General features: G+C 38.9%; 1 protein-coding gene across 2 annotated transcripts in view; it reads right to left on the bottom strand.

Moving 5' to 3' along the window:
• Positions 1–22864, bottom strand: part of prkg1b (protein kinase cGMP-dependent 1b) — a 256193-nt gene that overhangs the window by 216639 nt on the left and 16690 nt on the right. For both annotated transcript variants that reach the window (XM_053639520.1, XM_053639519.1), the window contains exon 2: positions 8976–9142. In XM_053639520.1, coding sequence (XP_053495495.1) covers positions 8976–9142 — 167 coding nt within the window. The remainder of the gene's footprint in view (positions 1–8975; positions 9143–22864) is intronic.

The raw sequence follows: 22864 nt of genomic DNA, 5'->3' as shown, positions 1-22864 counted from the left end.
CTACAACACCAAATAAAAATCTAAATTTTGATCTAAATCACACAATGCATAGCAAAGATATGAGCAGTATTGAAACACTTCCTGCTGCCAGCTGGTGACGCTATGACATTGCCCCACAATAATCACATTTATCTGATCAGCCTACAATAGCAAAAAAAAATCTCAGTTTTGATCTAAATCGCACAATGCACAGCAAAGATACGATCACTATTGAAACACTTCTTGCTGCCAGTTGGTGGCACTATGACCTTGCCCCACATTAGTCACATCCATGTGTGCAGCCACAAATACCAAATATAAATTTCAGTTTTGACCTAAATCACACAATGCAAAGCAAAGATACGAGCTCTTCCTATATCTCATTTTTATGCCATAAGTTTATCGCTTCACCATGGCAACATCGTTCGATATATCACAAATCCATTCACAATTTAGCATTTTCAGTGTCTTGGCATGATGTTGACCATGTTTGGTGCTTGTCACATAAATCCCCTAGGAGGAGTATTTCACAAACCAGAGCATGCATTTTTTTCAAACAAACCAAAATGGCCAACTTCCTGTTGGGCAGAGCCAATACAAGCCAAAGGGAAAAATGTCTGCCATGGTTAGAACAATGTCCCCACCAAAACTTGTGATAATCGGACAAACTGTGTGGCAACCACAGCAATAAACTCATTCAGAAATGTTAGGGGGTGCTATGGAGTCCACTGGCCACAAGCAGGACAAATGAAAAACGAATTATAGATTGTTACCAATCTTTGATGGGTGTACCAAGTTTCAAGAATTTTCAAGTATTCCAAAGGCATTAAATATGCATTTGCAAATTAGGGGGCACTGTGGAGCCAATGAGGCATGTCTATGCCAAATTGCGATAAGAAATCAAAAGCTATCCTAAGACAAATGTATGTGTAAACTTTCATAAGTTTTCAGCCATCGTAAGCCCCTCAAAACACCATGGGAAAATTTCAAAATCCTACATTCCATCCAAAATCTTCCTGTTGGGTGGAGTCTTATAAAACCAAGTGAACTTGTGCAAGAAATCTTGGGCACCTCTGAGTGTTTGGTGCTGCTGTAGAGCTCCTCGACCACACCCAAGCCTAAATACTACATAAAGTTTTTATTTTACGCAGTTCTGATGTGTGTGCCAAGTTTCAAGACTTTTCACGCATGGCAAATGCCTTAAAACACAGGCGAATGTGTTAAAAATCTAAATAAAAAGAAGAAATAATTGTGGAAAAACATTCCAAAAACTGTAGGGCTTTAGCACCTCCGGTGCTCGGGCCCTAATAATAATAATAAATGGAGCAGATCCAATAGGGCCTCGCACCATCGGTGTTCAGGCCCTAATAAGTTTCTCCTATGTATGCTGTATTTCATGAGCTAGTACACCAGCATGCTAGCATATTCGTGTGCTAGCTTGGCAATGGCTATGGTCAGCAGAAAGCAGGAAATGCTTCTGTAATTCAGGCAAAAATAATTTTTGCTTTATCAAAAAATGTATCATATTGAGAATCAAATTAGAATTGTGTGTCTCTTATAGCCCTAGTAACTGTTTATTTTTCCATTCAAGTGATCCATTTTGATTTGTGTTGGCTGCTGCTAACAACAATTTCCTCTTTTGCTTTTGGCTATTTCTTATTTTACCCTCTTATCTTCTTTTCATTATTTTGCCCTCACCAGAGATGTCCTTATTTTATGCTTGTCCTCACCTTCCTTTTAGGAGGGCTTATACAAAAAATGTGTTGCTCGTTAGGTAATTTGAATTCCACACATTTCTAACAATCTAGGATCATTCAAGCCCCTGACTGTTTATGGAATTGCATGTTTATAGCTATGGGTGCATTCGCCCTGCTGACTTAACAGCATTTTCATACAGAGAGTAGCACTATCATGGTGTGCAGGTTTGAGGTGCATTATAAATGAATAAATTAATTATATTCATTATAAACGAATAAATGAATTATAACAACAACAACAAAAAAACAATAATTCTCAAGATTTCCAGCACTGTGACATTGTTTCATTATTTTTCATATTTATTTAAAATTTCATTTTTAAAATTCATTTTTTATACTTTATACCCTTAAGCACATGATTTTTAGAGCTCATGGTTTTTACTCTCATGTAAGTGGGAGCAGATGGATGGGAACCTGATGGGATAGTAGAAAAGTGTGATAACACATTTCCAGTAATGCCATTAAAAGACAAACTACAATGGACACAAATCAAATTCCTCTGGCTAAAACCCATTTTACAAAAAGCACTGCTCTCATATGGTGTAACAATTTCTGTCTTTCTTTTCGATGGTTTAGTAAATACAGCATGCAAATACTGACCATCAGATTAATAGACATAAGATAATTTTAACACACTGTGATTACACTGTGTTCAGCAATCCAATTAAATTTTCCCTGCAGTTAAAACTTCACTAAGTTTAAATTTCACCTGATGCCTGATCTCACACAGCTACAACAGAGCTAGAGGCTAAGAATTTGCACTGGCATAAAGCTTTTAATATTTCTGTTCATTATTTTTCAATATAAAAGCTGTCAAATGCATAAACACGTGCACCACCACCAAAAGTTTAATAATGGTGGAAAATTATATTTGATGTCACAAGATACCATTTTTCCTCTACTTGGTTATTCAAATAGGCTGGTCATTAACTCTTATGGACATTCAAATATTAAAATTAGAAAGAAGGCACAGGTTGAATCTAAAAATAGATTTGTTACACACACTAATCATATATTAACTCCACTTCATCGCCTAATACAGCTCATGTGAAGCATAAATTAAAAAATAATTAAAAATTACACAAATCTTAACTGAGCCATTTTATTTCTGTTGGCGGTTATAAGAGCATATTAATGAGTCTGAGCATCATCCGGTGACAGTTTGTGGTAGTTTGGCAGATCATCTACTTCAACTGCTACATGCAAATCCATCGCATCTGCAACTCTCATCTATTTACAAACTTTCACATGGGTTAAGTATAGCTCAGTTTCATCATTAGCACTGCAGACAGGGGTAAGAGGGGCTCCTGTTTACGTCACTCCAGCTCAAAGTGTACATTCTGAAAGATCTCAGCAGAAGAGATTTTTACCACCATCATGCCATTGTGCATTTCTGTTTATAATTGTCTGTGCTGGTGGAAGCACTTCATGTGTACCAGAATGACTCGTAGAATGTCATGGTTTTCAGTTTAAAGTGCCTGTTATTTCAATGGAGACACAACAGAGGGCTGCCATTTTAAAACATCATTAATTTTCTAACAATTTTCTAACAATTTCTAACAATGTTTTCTAATAATTCTAATCAATTATGTGACAATACAGTTAACCCGAATCATGGATATTTGTGCTGATAATCTCTACAGCTATCACCTTTTGTACAGGTTTTCTACATCTAACCTATTTTTTATTGCTATAACTTAAAGATAATACTCAAATACCAAGTATGAATACATTATCCAGATTTTACTTTCATGTGGGCGAGCAGGTCAGATATGACGCATAGTGGACAAATTCATTAATATTAATTTACAGCAATGCCTTTGCAGTGTTCGTTCATTCATCTTTAGTAACTGCCTGGTCAGGGTTGTGGTGGTTTTACTACTTTCCAACTAGAAAATGGATGGACGGAAAAAAAAACACTCCCTGCATATTTTTTATTAACAAAAAAAAGAGAAAAAAACGTTCTGGTTTAGGCCCATTGTAGGTTTAAACCCAACTACAGATATATTTATATATATATATATATATATATATATATATATATATATATATATATATATAGATATAGATATATATATATAGATAGATAGATAGATAGATATAGATCGATAATTTTATTTGTCCTCAAAGAGGAAATTTGTTTCCACCGTGGGTGCGTAGAAAACATAAACACAACAACACCATACATATTAACCATCAAAACAATCAAAAACATGGAGGGGAGAAGGGGACAAAAAAGGAATGAAAACATCAGGATCATACAACAAATGCCGGAGCATAAGATGGGGCATCACAATGGCTGATTACCTATGTGTTTAATGCTCGTATAGCCATAGGAACAAAACTCCTACCATAGCTGGTCTATCTGCACATGGGTAGACTATACCTGGGGCCAGAAGGAAAGGGGGTTGAAGTGGGTGGTCTGGATCATTTAAAATTTTATGTGCCTTCCAGAGCGTATATGAAATGACACAGTCCGATAAATTAGGGGTGGAAATACCAATCATTTTTCTCGCTAAATTAGTTATCTTTAAGAGTTCTTATTTGTAACTGTTAGCATATGAAAGAAACAAATGGCACCATACATAAGAACCGGCTCAATAATACTTCGATACAAAAAAAGAAGAAAACTAGGCTGAACTGACTGATGTTTAAATTTACGAATAACTGCCAGTCTCTGTTGAAAACAATAATGGGCGATAATGCATTGTCCACCTTTACCACTTGTGGTCTATTAGAAAGGAAATTATAAATCCAGTGTACTAGTGGTGATGGAACTTGCAGACACTGTAGTTTCTTGATAACCTGATGACACTGAATTGAGTTAAAGTCAATGAAAAGAAGTCTGGCATAATTTCCAGGAATATCCAGGTGTTGATGTAGACAGTGCAAGAGACGAGCCACTGCATCCTCTGTACCTCTCTTCCGCTTATATGCAAATTGGAGACAATCCAAAAAGGAAGCATAATGTTTTGAACCATTTTCTCAAAGCATTTCATTATGATCGAAGTTAATGATACTGGCCTGTAGTGATTTAACTCTGTTGGATGATTTTTTTTTTTTGGGGAGCAGGAATAACAACTGATCTTTTCCATATGACTGGTATTGTTGAAGTACAAAGTGATCGAAGGAAAAGAGAATGAAGAATGGGGGTTAATTCTAGAGTGCAGTTTTTCAAGAACCGACCTAGAATTCCATCTGGCCCAGGAGCCTTATTCACGGGATCACCTATTTACATATCTACGTATTTACATATTTACATATTCACATATTTACGGGATCTCATCTCTGTCACGTATGAGAAAATATTACGAAGCTTTATCTCACTATAATTACATTTTTTTATCAAGCAAACAATTTTTTTATGAGGGTGCATCAAATGAAAACCTTAAAAGTGTGACATTAATTAGATTTCAACCAAATAGCTTTTTCTAGAGAAATCCACTCACTAAATGTTGGAAAACTTTTATATGAAATGCAGATTGTGTATTTGCAATAAACAATGCAAAATAAAATTAAAAGTCAGTGCTTTCATTTGATTCACCCTTAGGTTTTGTAATTGCAAGTTAATTTCATGCAACTACAAATATTAAGCAATTGTGACTGTCTATCTCGCAGCTGCAAGTTAATATTTCACAATTGTGACTTTCTACAGAAAAAATTATTTGTTAATATCTCACAATTATGACTCAGTGCTTCTGTTTTCAATAAACAAACCACAACAACACAAACATATGCAGCCTTGTGTAAACAAACATTCTTGTTGATTCTTTTTTTAGCGGGATCTGGCCACTCCATCAGTATGCCTAAGGATGAACTGGATGTTGTGCCTGTGGTATTTTTGTGGCTTGGTTATTGGTAGAGGATAGTCTATTAAGTGGAACTCACAATTGTGAGATAAAAAAAAAAAAAATCATAACTTTGAGATATTAACTAGGGTAAAAAGTCTCAATTGTGAGATAAATCTACACAATAGTTTCTAATATTTGCATAGATATTTGGAGCGCTAAAAAGAAATACAGACAGATATTGTATTAGACCCCTACTGTATATACATAAATATAATCAGCAAACAACGCTGTACTTTCAGACCTTTAAATATTAATAGGTTACTCCAAACTGACCCAAAGATCGTTAAGTATTATTATGCCCTTCACAGTGAAATCACGCTGTTTATTCCAGGCCAGTTTCACGCTTTTATGAGAGATATGTGGTATAACTTGCTCCCTACAGTAAATCTGAGTGTCTTTTGTACTGTGAGAATCAGTGTGAATTTATGGTGTCTTATAAATGAGCTGCTATGAATCATTTCCTCACACCTCAAAACTCAGAGATATGCATAATGTAGAACCTGAGCTGCATTTAAAGTGATGTTTCACCCTGACATCCATCCTACACCCTAATTAATTAAAACATTAGTCAAATGTGCACTGAGCACTGATTAATTTGAAGTATGTCTAAATATAGCTTAATTGCATATCCAATAAATCTGTCTTAGCAAAACATACAGCAGACAACAGGGAGAGAAAAAATGTGCCTGTCCCTTTCCAAGTACAGGATCTGAAAAGCTGTGCGAATTAAAAAGTCGTGTTAATGCCACAAGCACTGGCTGCTAGATTCTGACCCACTGCTTGAATGTGTCAAAGCCAGAAAGCAACAACTGAATAGCAGCCTGAAAAAGCACAGCAGGATGAAGGCTCTCATCTGTCTATGGCTTTGGTGTTGCCAAAAAGCCACAGAAAACCTTCGTCAGTGGGAATCCGGCCAGGTCTATAGGAAAAGTGTAAATCAGGAGGCTGTCAGTTTAAATCTGCAAGGCCAGATGTGACAAAAGAAAGTAAATCTATGGCGAAACAATGGACTCTGGAAGGCTGAGAGTCTAGGAGCTTGCTGAGAAAGATTCTGCAATACAGTGTACACTCCCTGCAGGGTTGTTGTTGAAAGCTAGAAAAAAGGAGTCCATCAGATCTAAATCAACACCACACACTGGCACAGCAAGATACCACAGCAGAATGTCATCTCCGCTGTGGCAGGACCCCAGGTTCACAACAAGACCAGCAATTCAGGTGGCATTTTAAGGTGCACCACTTTTGTTTCTTCAGAACTGAATGAACGAGCAATGGGGTATGTTCAAAGTAGAGAAGTATAACTCAACCTCAGCCTCAGAGCTGCTACGCACTTGACACCTGAGTTTAAATAAGGGAATTTGTCCTGCTTAAATGCGATCAGCAGTCTAGGACAACTCGATCATGACCAGACAGACACTCTGACCAGACAGGCACTCTGAAATCAGCACAAGTATCTTCTCCAGGTCCACTCTGACCCCAGACTACACCACTGAATACCAATAAGTACAATAACCCATGTCTCCCATGTCCCATATCTAAAAAGTCTGCTACAGAGGAAGTAATTTATTATTGTTGGTCAAATTATCAGTAAAATACTTCAGGATGTGCTGTTATAAGAAAATAATTATGACAGAGTGGTGTGATGCCAGTCCGGAGTGGTGGCAGGCCTTTCCAAAGTGTATTATTCATCTTATACCACAGCTATTTCCCAACTATTAGAATTTTTTATTTCCAATGCTCTTTGCGTGGAATGGATGATGTTTCTCTCTCCTTGTCAATCAGAGTGACACTAGCCTATAACAGGCATTTATGAGGTGATGTACAGTATGTGGAAGAGGGAAGATAGCGAATGTGTTACGCTGCATGGGCAGCAGTTCGAAAAAATGCGATAGTTGGCTTCATGTGTCTCTAAGAAAGTATGAGTTAGACTTCATCCTCCCCTGGTTCGTTGCCGTCATATCTAAGAGGTGAGAATTGGCAATTGGTGGGAATTGGCAAATGACCAAATTGGAGAGAACAACTGAGAAAAAAAAATACTGACCAATCAGATTTGAGAATTCAACAGCACTGTGGTATAATTAATTTATGTTAAAGGTATTTTACAATATTAATTATTAAGATAACTTTCTTTGTCTACTTCCATGTCCTAATTCACTTTGTGTTAACTTGATTCATGTCTTGAAACAGAGACGTATTGAATTATAGGGCTGCTCAATTATGGCAAAAATCATAATCACGATTATTTTGGTCAATATTGAGATCACGATTATTAAACATGAATACTCATTGACTTTGGAAACATCATGCATTTATTAAACTTTAAAAAAAAAAAAAAAACTTTTTATTGTGTTTTTAACAGTGGATTTCCTTGAATATAATTCAACTGAAAAAAAAAATGTAAAACAAAATTAAATAAATTAAACAAAGCTAGCAGAGCATGTCACATGACGCATTTCAGCGAATCGCATCACCAGAAATTAACTTTAAACTTCCTTAGCAAATGAAATGCTGTCTCCTGGTTCAGATCAGCCTGTACTTTCTGCGTGAGCTTCAGAAAGGAAATGACCATATTTAGACCAGCTGTCATGACGCTAGAGGAAATTAGCTTTCCAATGATACCAAACATTATTTCGTTTTGTTCCACATTGGACTCCTCTTTATGTCATATTGGCTCTAAAAATGCCACAGCCTGGCAAGGAATGAGTTTAGCCTTTTAGGGAGGGGTGAAAGCGCACCACTGTAAAAAAAAACAAAAAAAAAAAAAAAAAACAATGGCGCATGGTTTTTAAGAAGACGGAAAAAAAATTGGCAAAACGGAATGCAGCACAATACTTGTTTTATCTCGATTATTTTGTTTTCATAATCGTCGGAGGCCATAATCGAAATTGAATTTGAAAATTTGATTAATTGCACAGCCCTATTGAATTACCAAAGCATCATATCAGTTTAGCCAGAACAAGCTTTATAAGGGGAAAAATGGATTAAGAGGCATTAAGAGAGAAACATGAAGTGACTGACATTTTCCTTCAAAAGCAACCTGTTATAAAAAGGGACCAAAGGTGAGAACTGATCTATGTCGAATTCTTTCCACAAAGACACTCCGGACACAAACATTCATTCCTGTCATCTGGTAGTGAAGTACATGGCTAGTAATGTTGATAACACAAGATTTTGCCAATAATAACACTCATAATGGGCATTACTGATTAATTATCACTATTATTGATTAAGTCTGGTAGCATTTGCATACTATTGTCAGCTTAAAAATGCCTGTAACCTTTTATTGTGATCAATTCAGTTTGAAGTAATTAAAACTTTAAAGAATCTAAGAGGTCCTGAGATGCAGAATTGACTTTTTAATCTACATTTTAATTTGCACATCACTACTCACCTTCCATAACATAGACGAGAGAGCCCACATCACCCTCTTTAATAATGCAGCTTTCTTTGTCATACTCCACCGGGTACATGCAATCCACTATCTCCTGGATCTGTGAGAGCTCTAGGTTCTTCATGAAATCATTGTCTAGAATGGCCTCCTTGATGAGCTCCTTGGACCTGTGGATGAAAAGAACTTAATGGGTTGGGAGCTGTATATAAAATTTACATTTACATTTCTTTCAGATAGACTCAAAGCACTTTCTTCTTTAAAAAAAATACTGAACAGAAACTGGTTATTTCTTTAAAGGAAATAAGGTCACATACAGTCATGTGGAAAAAAAACAGCAAGCACACCCCATGGAAATTGTTGGCTTTTTTGACATTTTTTTTTTGCAAACATTTGATCCTGTTTTAAACAGTGCCTATTAATGAAGGTGAGACACTCTATAAAATGACATAAAATTGACATTGTAGTATTTTTTACAATTTATATTAACAAAAAACAGATCAGTCACACCTTCAATCAGGTGTTCAAATCATTAGAACCTGCTAAGGGAGTGCAGGTGGAACCTGTCTTATTTATACCCCTCTCTTATCTAGTGTCTGGTGTCATCATGCCAAGATCTAAAGAGTTCTGTAAGGCCTTCAGAAAAAAAATGTGTGGATGCCTAAGAGTCTGGCAAGTGATTTAAAAAGATCTCCAAATGATTTGAAATACATCATTCCACTGTAAGGAAAATAATCTACTAATGGTGCAGATTTCAGGGACTGGCCACCCCTGCAAATTCAGCCCAACAGCAGTCCGTCTGATGCAAAAATAAGTCTCCAAGAATCCCAAAATTTCATCACAGGATCTGCTAGTAAGTCTTGCAACTGTTGGTGTCAAAGTGCATGCTTCTACAATCAGAAAGAGATTGACCTGCATTAGAGGGGTGCCAGGAAAAAGCCTCTGCAATACAGTTTGCCAATTGGCATACAGGAAAAGACCAGGCCTTTTGGAACAATGTGCTCTGAGCAGACGATTCAAAGTTAGAGTTGTTTGGCCACAGTAACAGCAGACATGTTTGGCGCAGACCAAAGACAACTTTTCAGGAAAGCACCTCATACCAACTGTGAAGCACGGTGGTGAAAATGTTGTGGTTTGGGCTTGCTTCGCTATCTCAGGGACTGGACAACATGCATTCATTGATTCAACTATGAATTCTGTATTGTATCAAAGAGTGCTTGAAGATAATGTAGGCCCTCTGTCCGAAAGTATAAGCTGAACCGAAAGTGGACCTTTCAACAGGATAATGATCCTAGACACACTAGCAAATCCACCAAGGAATGGCTCACAAAGAAGAAATGGAGATTTATGGAATGGCCTAGTCAAAGCCCAGATTTGATACCACTGAAATGTTGTGGGGGGACTTGGATTTGAAAATTCCAGCAAGACTGGTGGAAAATTATGCAAAACGCCTAGAAACACCCAGAAAAATTTATTTCTGCTAAATACTAGCTTCTGAGCCCAAGGGTGTACTTACTTTTTCCACAGAAGAATATAACATCTATTGATATTTCTGTTGAATAAATGACTGAAAAAGCTAATTATCCTTGTGGTTTTGTTCAAGTATCTAAACTTCATTAATAGGCACTGTTTCAAAGATGATCAAACGTTTGCTTGTCCAAATATGTCAAAAAAGCCAATAATTTCCGTGGGGTGTACTTATTTTTTCACATGATTGTAGACATAGAAGTTCTATAAGCAATCAGTGCTGCCTCTCATCAGTGGATGGATTCTTGTTTACATAGAACTAAATACTAAATAACAGCCTCAGCCTTATTGATTGAGGGGCTGCACAGCATGTTTCCTCTTTTTGTCATGCATCAGGAGTCATTACTGGCGGAACGCCATTCAGAGATGCCCTTTTAGAAGCCACTATTTTCCATCCATGCTCTGGTTGTCTTTAATTATTTTATTATGCCGATAATGCAAAAGCGAGACGCTTTGTCTGCTTGAGATAAATCAGAACACTTTTCTTCAATTTGCACTCCAGGGCTGGGAAATGAAACATCTGCTCCAGTGAACTTGCAACCCTGAGGAGAGCAAGAGGTAGAGAGATGACTCGCAGATACATTTGAACTACACTGGCTTCTTTGCTCACACTATGAGCTAATGCTTGCTGAATAAGAATATCTTGGGTCCATTTCTGTTCTATTAATATGTTAGAGTTTCATTACTGCTTTCTAAGCTCCTTTGGCGATGTCCCCTCTGTGCTGTGCAGCGTTTAAGACCGACAGACAGGTCACTAATCAAACCATAAAATGTTTTCAATCCAAAATATCTTTTGGAAGAACGGTGTTCTTCACACCTATACAGTTCCATTGATTTGCAGAATCTAGAAGGCACACTGATGTTTTCAAATTCCAACCTACCAGTTAGTGCTCCCCTATCATATGACAACTACCAACCGGGGAGGGTAAAGCCTTACACATGATTCCTGCCGAGACAGCCAACCCCAGCATTTCAAACTGATGCATAACACTCAGAGGAAAGGGCTATCTGCCCTCTTTCACATACATGAGCTCACAGATGTCCAGGATTGGCTAGTGTCACTGTGATTTGACAGGAGAGAGATTATGACACCCCTCCCACCCAGAAAGCATGGCCAATTTTGCTCCCTTGGACTCCCAGACACAGATGGCTTTAGTATCGTCAGGGTTCAAATTTGCGATCTCCCAACAATAGTGCAACCATTTTTTCTGTTGCGCCACTCAGAAGCCCATTAAAGCTGTTCTGGTGATTTATTTTAGCCCAATATCTTTATGTTGGCTTGTCCCTTTTGTATGTCACAGGACAAAGAGAAAAGGGTGTTGTGAGCATGCTCAAGTTCCTATAATACTCCACCAGGAAGTTGAGAATACAAAAAGTAGGTCAGTCAATTCAATTAACAAAATAAGAACTACATAAAGTAGCTAGATAAACTTTTGCTAAACAAACATAATCTAACAGGCTTACTAACTAGCTAGCAGTCTAAAATAACATCTAAAATGATATCTGCTATCATGTACTGTTTCTGACTGCATTAATACCAACTTGACTGTATTAAAGCATTCACTTTGCCTGCTTATAAATATTTCAGGTGTCATTTCCAGATCCACTTCCAATCTAGTAACCACCACTCCTAATCTCCGGTCCCATCCAAATATAGGTCAAACACTGCAGTTCCTGTTTTTACTCAGACACACTCTACTTAAACAGCTCAATCATGCACGTTTTTTGTGAGGTTTTGTTGTCTTCTCAGTGTGCAAGTGATATTTCCCAATTGTATCTTTATCCATGTTTTTATCCTATTTTGTCCTATATTAAATGGTAAATTGCACACTTATATAGCGCTTTTATCCAAAGTGCTTTACACGGGTTCTCATTCACACACACACACACACACACACACACTCACACACCAATGCTAGCAGAGCTGCCATGCAAGGCACTAGCTTGCCATTGGGAGCAACTTGCGGTTCAGTGTCTTGCCCAAGGACACTCCGGTTATGTGGAGTCACGTGGGCCAGGAATCGAAACATGAACCCTACGATTAGTGGACAACCCGCTCTACCACCTGAGCCACGGCCGCCCCCTGGTGGCCGTATTACTGAGCATTGCCTGTTTTTGACCACAATTCTGCCTGCTGACTTGGACTTGGATAAAATGAAGCTCAAGTTTACAGCCTAACTGCCTCCAATTCGTGACAATTAAAAACCAAAATAAAATCATGCCTGTGTTTCTTTTTCTCAGAAACTGTCACAACTACAGCATCTCTTTATTTTTTTACTATTGTGCTTGGACTAAACTTTTACCTGTTAAGCCTGAAGGAGAAAAGGCATGTGTATTTGAGTTAATTGGCAAAGATTTGCTGCAGGTTCTATGAAAGTTTTAATGAGTTGTTGCATAATGAGTTGAAATTGACTATGCCTGTTGCACAGATACAACCTACCGTGGGTATTAATAAGAAGATGGATGCAATCAATCAATCATATTTATTCATAGAGCACATTTAAAAATAACCAAGGTTGACCAAAGTGCTGTACAATATAAAAAATCTACAAAAACATACAGCAGAATAAATGGCAGGTACTAATATAAAAAGAAAATAAATCACAATGATCATGGAATATTGAAAGCCAGAGAAAATAAGTATATCTTTAGAGCAGATTTAAAAACTGACATAGAAGGTGAAAGTCTGATATGGATAGGAAGACTATTCCAAAGTTTCGGACCTGCAATCACGAAAATGCGGTCGTCTCGTTTTTTAAGTCTAGATCTAGGTACCCTGAGTAAACCAAGGTCACAAGATCTCAGTTTTCTAGATGGAGTATACGGGTGGAGCAAATCAGTCAGATACTGAGGGGCCAAGTTATTGAGGGCTTTGTAAACAAACAATACTTTTTTGAAATACATTTTATACTTAACAGGGAGCCAGTGTAAATTGATTAAGATGGGTGTAACATGCTCGTATTTACGAGTCCCCGTAAGAAGTCTGGCAGCTGCATTTTGCACCAGCTGGGAGATGGGAGAGAGAAGACTGAAAGACATCATAGTAATGCGAACTGTTAATCTAAGCAAGATGTTACAAAAGCATGAATCACTGGTTGAAAGTTACACAAAGATAATAAGGGTTTTACTTTTAGTAAGAAGGCAAAGATGAAAAAAGCAAGACTTTACAACCACACTAATCTGCTTATCGAGTTTTAAGTTATCGAACAGAACACCCAGGTTCCGAGCACAGTAGGTTTTATATGGTGCAAAAGAACCAAGATCAAGGTGAACAGCACAATTTTCTGTCATCTAAATAAGATTAATTCAGCTTTTTTATCATTTAGGTTTAGAAAGTCGCTAGAAAGCCATATCTTGCGTTCATTTAAACAACCATCAGTGGTTGTAAAGCGTATTTATCATTTTGTTATAAGGGAAGGTAAATCTGGGTATCATCAGCATATAAATGAAAAGATACTCCATACTTGTTAAGAATAGAAGCCAGAGGGAGCACATACAGGGGAAACAACACAAGACCAAGAATTGATCCCTGCGGAACTCCATGCACTCTTACTAAAGATGACATTAGGAGCTTACCACTTTCTAGAAGTATCAGACTTTGATCTTTACTGCACAATTATGTTATCATAAAATGGAAATTTGCCCTGAATGACTCACTATACTTGGAATTAATGGGGTTTTTCAGAACATGTAGCGTATTCTATCACCCTCCAATTTCTCTACTTGATAAAGAGATTGCATTCAGGCAACCTACTATTTCTACACAGACTCTTGGTGACTCTGGATACCAATAATAGGAACCATAAAACAGATAAAGCAGAAAGGAAATTATTCATTTATCATTTATTCTGGAAGTCAGAAGGGGGCATTCTGTGGGAAGTGCTCCATTTTGTTCCAACTTTTAAAGAGTCAATGAAATAGAAGAAAACATTGGAACTACAGAGTCCATATTTATGAATATTCGATTATCAAGCGTTACTAAGTGTACACTGTAGGTGGTGTAATGATACAGCATATCAGATTCCATACAAGGCTCACGATTCAATATGTCTGCATATTGAAAAATACATTCAACAGACTGCATAATAATTTAGAGTATTTGTCATAACATTCATAAATACCTCTTTATCTCGAATCAGGGGTTTAAAAAACACACTTCTCCCAAGCACTCTGTTTTTCTTGAGCTAATACGCTTGCATACTAGCATCCTATAGCCAATGCAAATACCACTGCATATGCGTTGACATCTCGTATATAACAACATGAAATCAAACAGAGACTCTCTCTCTCTTTGTCTTTCTCTCTCTCTCCCTCTCTCTCTATACTAACTAATGTAATCCTCAACTGATCAGCTTCAAATCATAAAATTTCAATGGATTACTGCACTTTTATATAGCTTACACTGTAAACTTTAAATAGCTTATGTATTTCATATGCGCACACAAATTTAATTAATATTTTGAAAAAAGTCATTTTATATTAATCACATTAATTTAAAAAATATCAAATATCTAAAAATTAAAGCAAGGTAAGATTATCATTCAATTAATAAAGAAATTGTACTATATAAAAGGAAGACAGGCTGTAATACCTCAGCGTATAATTGGGTTCCGTTTACCATGGTACCCTTTTTTAATTCTGGGCAAAGCATCATTGGAGCCACAGACCAATCTGGCAGACATGTGAAAATATAAGCACTCCCCATGGAAATTATTGGCTTTTCTGACATATTTGGACATTAATAAAAGTGATACACATCAAATGACACACAAAATTGACATTTTGTAGTAATTTTTACAACTTATATTAACAAAAAAAAAATATACCCCTACATTTATCACACCTTCAAATCCATAAAATTAGAATCAGGTGTTGAAGATTGGGTGCCAGTGATTAGAACCTGCTTAGGGAGTGCAGGTGGAACCTGTCTTATTTATACCCTTCTCATATCTAGTGTCTGGTGTTCCCTTTGCTATTGAGGTGTGTGTTGTCATCATGCCAAGACTAAAGAGTTCTGTAAGGCCTTCAGAAAAAAGGTTGTGGATGCCTAGGAATCTGGCAAGCGATTTAAAAAGATCTCCAAATTATTTGAAATTCCACTGTAGGGAAAATCATCTACAAATCATGCAGATTTCAAACGACTGCCAATTTGTCCAGGACTGGCTGTCCCAGTAATTTCAGCCCAAGAGCAGTCCGTCTGATGCAAAAAGAAGTCTCCAAGAACCCCCAAAATTTCATCACAGGCTCTGCTAGTAAGTATTTCAACTGTTGGTGTCAAAGTAAATCCTTCTACAATCAGAAAGAGATTGCAAAATTTGATCTGCATGGGAGGCATGCCAGGAAAAGCCTTTGCAAGGTGACAGTTTGCCAATGAGTATATAGGCAAAGACCAGACCTTTTGGAATAATGTGCTCTGAACAGATGAATCAAAGATAGTATTGTTTGGCCATCATAACAGCAGACATGTTTGGCGCAGACCAAAGACAGCTTTTCAGGAGAAGCACCTCATACCAACTATGAAGTAAGGTGAATGTTATTTATGGAAATGTTATGGTTTGGGGTTGCTTCGCTGCATCAGGGACTGGACAGCTTGCATTCATTGATTCAACTATGAATTCTGCATCATATCAAAGAGTGCTTGAAGATAATGCGAGGCTATCTGTCCGAACGTTGAAGTTGAACCAAAAGGATAATGATCCTAAGCACACTAGCAAATCCCCCAAGGAATGGCTCAAGAAATTGAGGGTTATGGAATGGTCTAGTCAAAGCCCAGATTTGAATCCCATTGAAAAGTTGTGGGGGGGTTTGAAATGGGCAGGACATGCAAGAAAACCCTCAAACATCTTGCAACTGAAAGAATATTGCATGGAAGAGTGGTCAAAAATTCTAGCAAGACTGGTGGACAGTCATGCAAAATGCCTAGAAACCCCCATAAAAAGTTATTTCTGATAAATGCTAGCACAGAGACAGTGCTAGTTAAAGTAGTAAACGACCTACTACTGGTGATCAGGGTTGTGTCTCCTTGCTTGTGTTACTTGACCTTAGTGCAGCTTTTGATACTACTGATCATAATATTCTCCTTGATAGACTACAAAACATTGTTGGCGTTAAGGGAACAGCCCTCTCCTGGCTCAGATCTTATTTGACCGATCGCTATCAGTTCGTAGATGTAAATGGTGACTTCTCCACGCATACCGAGGTTAAATTTGGAGTTCCACAAGGTTCTGTTTTAGGCCCACTGCTTTTTACTTTATATATGCTATCTCTAGGTAAAATTAGTCATAAATATGGAATTAGCTTCCACTGTTATGCTGATGGTACACAGCTGTATGTTTCGGCAAAGTCAGATGACAGACAGCAACTTAATAAAGTTGAGGAATGTGTAAAGGACATTAGATGTTGGATGCTTATTAACTTCCTCTTACTTAATTATAACAAGACAGAAGTATTTGTACTAGGACCACGTCTAGCTGGAAGTAAGCTTTCTGATCACATAGTTACTCTGGATGGTCTTTCCGTTTCGTCATGTGCAGCAGTAAAAGACCTTGGTGTGATTATTGACTCCAGTCTTTCATTTGACGCTCATGTAGATAATATTACTAGGATAGCCTTCTTTCATCTCAGAAATATCGCTAAGATAAGAAATATAATGTCACTACATGATGCAGAAATATTAGTTCATGCTTTCGTCACCTCTAGACTAGATTATTGTAATGCCTTACTATCTGGATGTTCCAGTAGGAGCATAAACAAGCTCCAGTTAGTCCAGAATGCAGCTGTAAGAGTCCTTACTAGAATCAGAAAGTATGACCACATCACCCCGATCCTATCCACACTGCATTGGCTCCCAGTGAAATCTCACATTGATTATAAAATTGACCTATTGACCTATTGACCTATAAAGCACTAAACGGTCTCGCGCCAGAGTACCTAAGCAAACTTTTGGTCTTCTATGATCCACCACGCCTACTTAGATCAAAAGGTGCAGGCTACTTGTCGGTACTTCGAACAGCAAAGGCTATAGCAGAGGAAAAGCTTTCTCTTACAAAACCCCACAGTTATGGAACAACCTTCCAATTAGTGTTCGGGACTCAGACACAGTCTCAGTGTTTAAGGCAGAGTGTTTAAGTCTAAGCTGAAAACATATTTGTTTACTCAAGCTTACCATGAGTAGACTTTCTTTTATGCAAAGCACAGTCTTAACTAACAATTTCTCCCTTTCTTTACCTCCCTCTCCCTCTCTCCTTCTGTCAAGACACACATGATTTTATGGAGATGCTAGTGATCCTGACCCTTCCTGATCCGTTCAGATGCCCTACCTCTGGATGGAGCTCTCATCAACTCTAATTCCACATGGACATTCTCGCTGTGGTTGCTGGGACTATGGTTTCTGCTATGGCCTTGGGACTGCAATGACCACATGCATTTTTGCACTCGGGTCTCTTTTGAATATTGGACTAGTTCAACAAAGACTTCATGTACAAACCATAATGCACTTTCTTTTACTTTCACACTATCCGTTGTTACCCAGATGAGGATGGGTTCCCTTCTGAGTCTGTTTCCTCTCAAGGTTTCTTCTTCATATCATCATAGGGAGTTTTTCCTTGCCACCGTCGCCACCGGCTTGCTTAATTGGGATAAATCCACACACTTAAAATCTGTATCCCGTGTTTATATATTTCTGTAAACCTGCTTTGAGACAATGACCGTTGTAAAAAGCGCTATACAAATAAATAAAATTGAATTACACATAAAATGAAATATTTCACGCTGTCATGGTCTCCCCTTTAGGCAGCGCGCCTGTTGAGCCGGAGGGCGAGCGTGTGCATGAGCAAGGTGCACGAGCGCCCACTCTTCGAATGTGGACAACCGTGACATTGTTTACTATGGACACGTGCGTTTGTGTTGTTTCTGTTCTGTCTCCTCCCTGTTCTGTTATTGGTTGTTGTTCAGGGGTGTGTCATTATTGTTCTCAGCTGCCAGGGCTTAGCGCTGATTATGTTTGGGATATATACCGCTCGCTTTCCTGTACACCTCGCGGAGTATTAGATATAATATAGTATAATAGTAGATAGCTCATGTTACGTACCTTGTTAGATTTAGTTAGCTTACCACAATATATTAGTTCATTTAGACCATGCTGGTATTTCCACTCCCAGTTCCCTGTCTTAGCTTTATGTTTCCTGTTTTATGTTTTGACCCTGTTTTCTGTGACCCCGTTTATGCCTGTTTGCCGATCACCCGACCCACTGCCTGTTTTTGACTACGCATTTGTTTCACGTTTTGGATTTATCTGCCTATATCCTTTAAAAAAAAAAAACTTCTTTACCTGCACCTGCTTCCGTATTGTTACGCTCCCGCCGGCAGATGGCACTGCGGCGTCGACATGCACGAGCAGCTTTAGAGAGCGCGCGTGCACGAGACTCTTGTATATGGACACCCGCCTTTGTTTGTTTTGGTTCTCCCCCTGTTTAAGCACTGTTTGATGTTCGAGGGTGTGTCTTGATTTACTCCAGGTGTCAGTGCTTTATTTTGATTGTGATTGTTATTTAAACCCCTCGTGTTGCTGTGCACTTCGTGCAGTATTGTTTGAATGTAATGGTGAATGCGTTACGCATGCTAAGCGGTCTTCTTTTCGTGTCCTGTTCTGTTCCCTGCCTCGCATCCAGTTTCTTGTTTTAACCTCATTAATCTTGCTCAGTATAGACCGCGTTTCCTGTTTTGGGTCTGCTGTGTAAAAATAAAGACGTTGATCTGCATCTGCTTCTGCTTCCTGACCTGTTTTGTAAAAGAATACTGCGCCTAACACGTGGAAGCAGCGGATCAAAATGAACGAGTTTGAGAAGTGGCGTCGATCGTTCTGCGAACAGAGTAACCAGATAAACGAAGAATTTGCGCAGATCAAACGCCTTCTGAAGTCGCTGCAGCAAGCTGGGCCACGGATTACTGGGGCTTTCTGCCGCCAGGGAACAACGCTGCGCTACACAGGCAGCAGAGCTACCCGAACTCCTGGGGCTTCCCACTGCAGGGGAATTACACCACGCTATGCAGGCAGCAGAGCTACCTGAACTACTGGGGCTTCCCGCTGCCGGGGGACTACACTGCACAATGCAGGCAGCAGGAGGTCGCAGCCCCAGAGTCCCAGCCCAAGGTTAATGTGGCGACCTCAGAGCCTCCACCTGAGGTCAACAGGGCGACCTCAGAGCTCCAGCCACAGACCCGCGGGGAGGTCTCTGCCACTGAAAAAGCTGCCCTGCTGTCCTGTCCTGCTGAGGAAGCTGTCCCGCTGCCCTGTCCTGCTGAGGAAGCTGTTCCGCTGCCCTGTCCTGCTGAGGAAGCTGTCCCGTTGCCCTGTTCTGCTGTGGAAGCTGTCCCGCTGCCCTGTTCTGCTGTGGAAGCTGTCCCGCTGCCCTGTTCTGCTGTGGAAGCTGTCCCGCTGCCCTGTTCTGCTGTGGAAGCTGTCCCACTGCCCTGTCCTGCTGAGGAAGCTGTCCCGCTGTCCTGCCCCGCTGGGGACGTCGCCCAGCGTTCCAGCCCCGCTGGGGACATTGCCCCGAGTTTCAATCCCACTGGGGGTGGTGCTCCGCCTGTCTACAGCCCGGCGAAGGCCACCTTGTTTTCAGATGCATCGCGAGACAGCTCACACAGGGGCCCCGGACCGCCGTTGAAGGGGGGTGCTCGTTGGAGGGGGGTTCTGTTACGCTCCCGCCAGCAGATGGCACTGCGGCGTCGACATGCACGAGCTTTATAGAGCGCGCGTGCACGAGACTCTTGAATATGGACACGCACCTTTGTTTGTTTTGGTTCTCCCCCTATTTAAGCACTGTTTGATGTTCGAGGGTGTGTCTTGATTTACTCCAGGTGTCGGTGCTTTAGTTTGATTGTGATTGTTATTTAAACCCCTCGTGTTGCTGTGCATGCTAAGCGGTCTTCTTTTCGTGTCCTGTTCTGTTCCCTGCCTCGCATCCAGTTTCTCGTTTTAACCTCAGTAATCTTGCTCAGTATAGACCGCGTTTCCTGTGTTTCGTCTGCTGTGTAAAAATAAAGACGTTGATCTGCATCTGCTTCTGCTTCCCGACCTGTTTCGTAACACGTATTCTACTCCCTTACGTCTCGGGACGTGACACATGCCTTTTTTGTTTTAATCTTGATGATTACGGCTTATAGCTCATGGTAATAAAAAAAAAACAGTATCTCAAAATATTAGAATAAAGAAATAGTCGACCTTCTGAAAAATATGTTCATTTATATACTCAATGCTTGGTCGGGGCTCTTTTTGCACAAATTAATGCATCAATGCAGCGTGTCATGGAGGCAATCAGCCTGTGGCACTGCTGAGGTGTTATGGAAGCCCAGGTTGCTTTGATAGCGGCTTTCAGCTCATCTGTATTATTGGGTCTGGTGTCTCTCATAGATTCTCTATGGGGTTCAGGTCAGGCAAGTTGGCCGGTCAATCAAGCACAGTAATACCATGGCCAGCAAACCAGTTACTAGTACTATTGGCACTGTGGGCAGGTGCCAAGTCCTGCTGGAAAAGTAAATCAGCATCGCCATAAAGCTTGTCAGCAGATGGAAGCATGAATTGCTCTAAAATATCCGGGTATAGAGTGCATCGACTGACTTGAGAAAACACTGTGGACCAACACCAGCAGATGACATTGCACCCCAAATCATCACTGACTGTGGAAACTTCACAGTGGACTTCAAGCAACTTGGATTCTGTGCCTCTCCATTCTTCCTCCAGACTCTGGGACCTTGGTTTCCAAATGAAATGCAAAAATTACTTTCATCTGAAAAGAGGACTTTGGACCACTGAGCAGTGGTCCAGCTCTTTTTCTCCTTAGCCCAGGTAAGATGCTTTTGACATTGTCTCTGGTTCAGGAGTGGCTTGACACTAGGAATGCAACACTGCAACATTTCTGTATTATAAATTCTTTATTCTACTGGATACTGGATTTTTGATGTCCATGAGCTGTAAGCTGTAATCATCAAGATAAAAACAAAAAAGGCTTGAAATATTTCACTTTATGTGTAATGAATCTAGAATATATGAAAGTTCACTTTTTAATTAAATTACGGGAAAAAATTAACTTCTCCACAATATTCAAAATTTTTGAGATGCACCTGTACATTTTGAATAAAAATTCAAATTTGTATTAATTGAACCCTAATGTGTGCTAAAATAGTAATGAATACATTTTCTTAAGTGTTTTAATGTTCTTGCCATTAAAGGATTAAGAGCACTTTGCTCTTCAATCACAGCTTCTTTGTTGCATTTATTTTTCTCAATTTAAGATAAATAGGCATTGGACCACCCTTGTCACCATATCATGGCTATCTGACAACTGGGGAATTTTTTACACCAGTGTCAAAAGTATAAATAATAATGTTCTGTGAAATATTTTTTTTTCCATATTTGCACAAATTGACACTCTTCTTGCAGCAGTTCATCACAGTGGCCAAGGTTTGAAATTCAAGAAACAAACAAGGTCAAACTTTAATTACAGATGCAAGGAAAAAAACAAAAACAAAACAAAGCAGGATGATTTTTGTCTCTGCTTTAGAAAATAATAAGTTCCAATGCAAAATAATTTTGTTGCTTATCATCTGTATGCAGCTAGATACCTGCGACAGTATGGATAAAAAGACAATTAACTTATACCACATGTTGAATTCTCAAATCTGATTGGTCAGAATGTGTTGATTAATTTTCTAACCGAAGCACCGACAATAATGCTGGCTACACGGCAAATCACGGGTTTATATCCATAACACTCTTTCAAATATGTATCATATCACACATTTCCACAGACTTAGCCTTAGACACTATAAAACAGCATCTCAATAACAGACAATTTAGGTCAAATATGCTCAAACTCAAATTACACCTCCAATTTCAAAACTAATATTACCCAAATTAATATGCAAGAAATTAGCTAAGAACTTATGCCAAGCTAGATAATATACACTATAAGGTCAAAAGTATGTGCAACTAAGGGGCCTAGCCCAAACCTATTCCAGAATGACAATGCGCTTGTGCACAAAACGAGGTCCATAAAGACATGGTCTGCCATAGTAATGGCTAATTCAAATGTATACTCAGCAAAAAAAAAAAAAAAAAAACCCCTTTTCAGGAGACTGTATTTTAAAGATAAATTTGTACAGTCCAAATAAGCTTTAATGGAAAGGGTTTATACAAAGTTTTTAATTTTTGTTCAATGAACCATAAACAATTATTGCACATGCACGATGTGGGACATTCCTTAAGACACTAATAGTTTACAGACGGTAGGCACTTAAGGTCACAGTTACAATAACATAGGACACTAAAGAGACCTTTCTACTGACTCTGAAAAACACTTGAA

Source organism: Ictalurus furcatus, chromosome 13, assembly GCF_023375685.1.
Source record: "Ictalurus furcatus strain D&B chromosome 13, Billie_1.0, whole genome shotgun sequence".
Lineage (NCBI taxonomy): Eukaryota > Metazoa > Chordata > Actinopteri > Siluriformes > Ictaluridae > Ictalurus > Ictalurus furcatus.
Note: the sequence above shows the minus strand (reverse complement) of the source record. Positions and strands in the feature narration are given on the sequence as shown.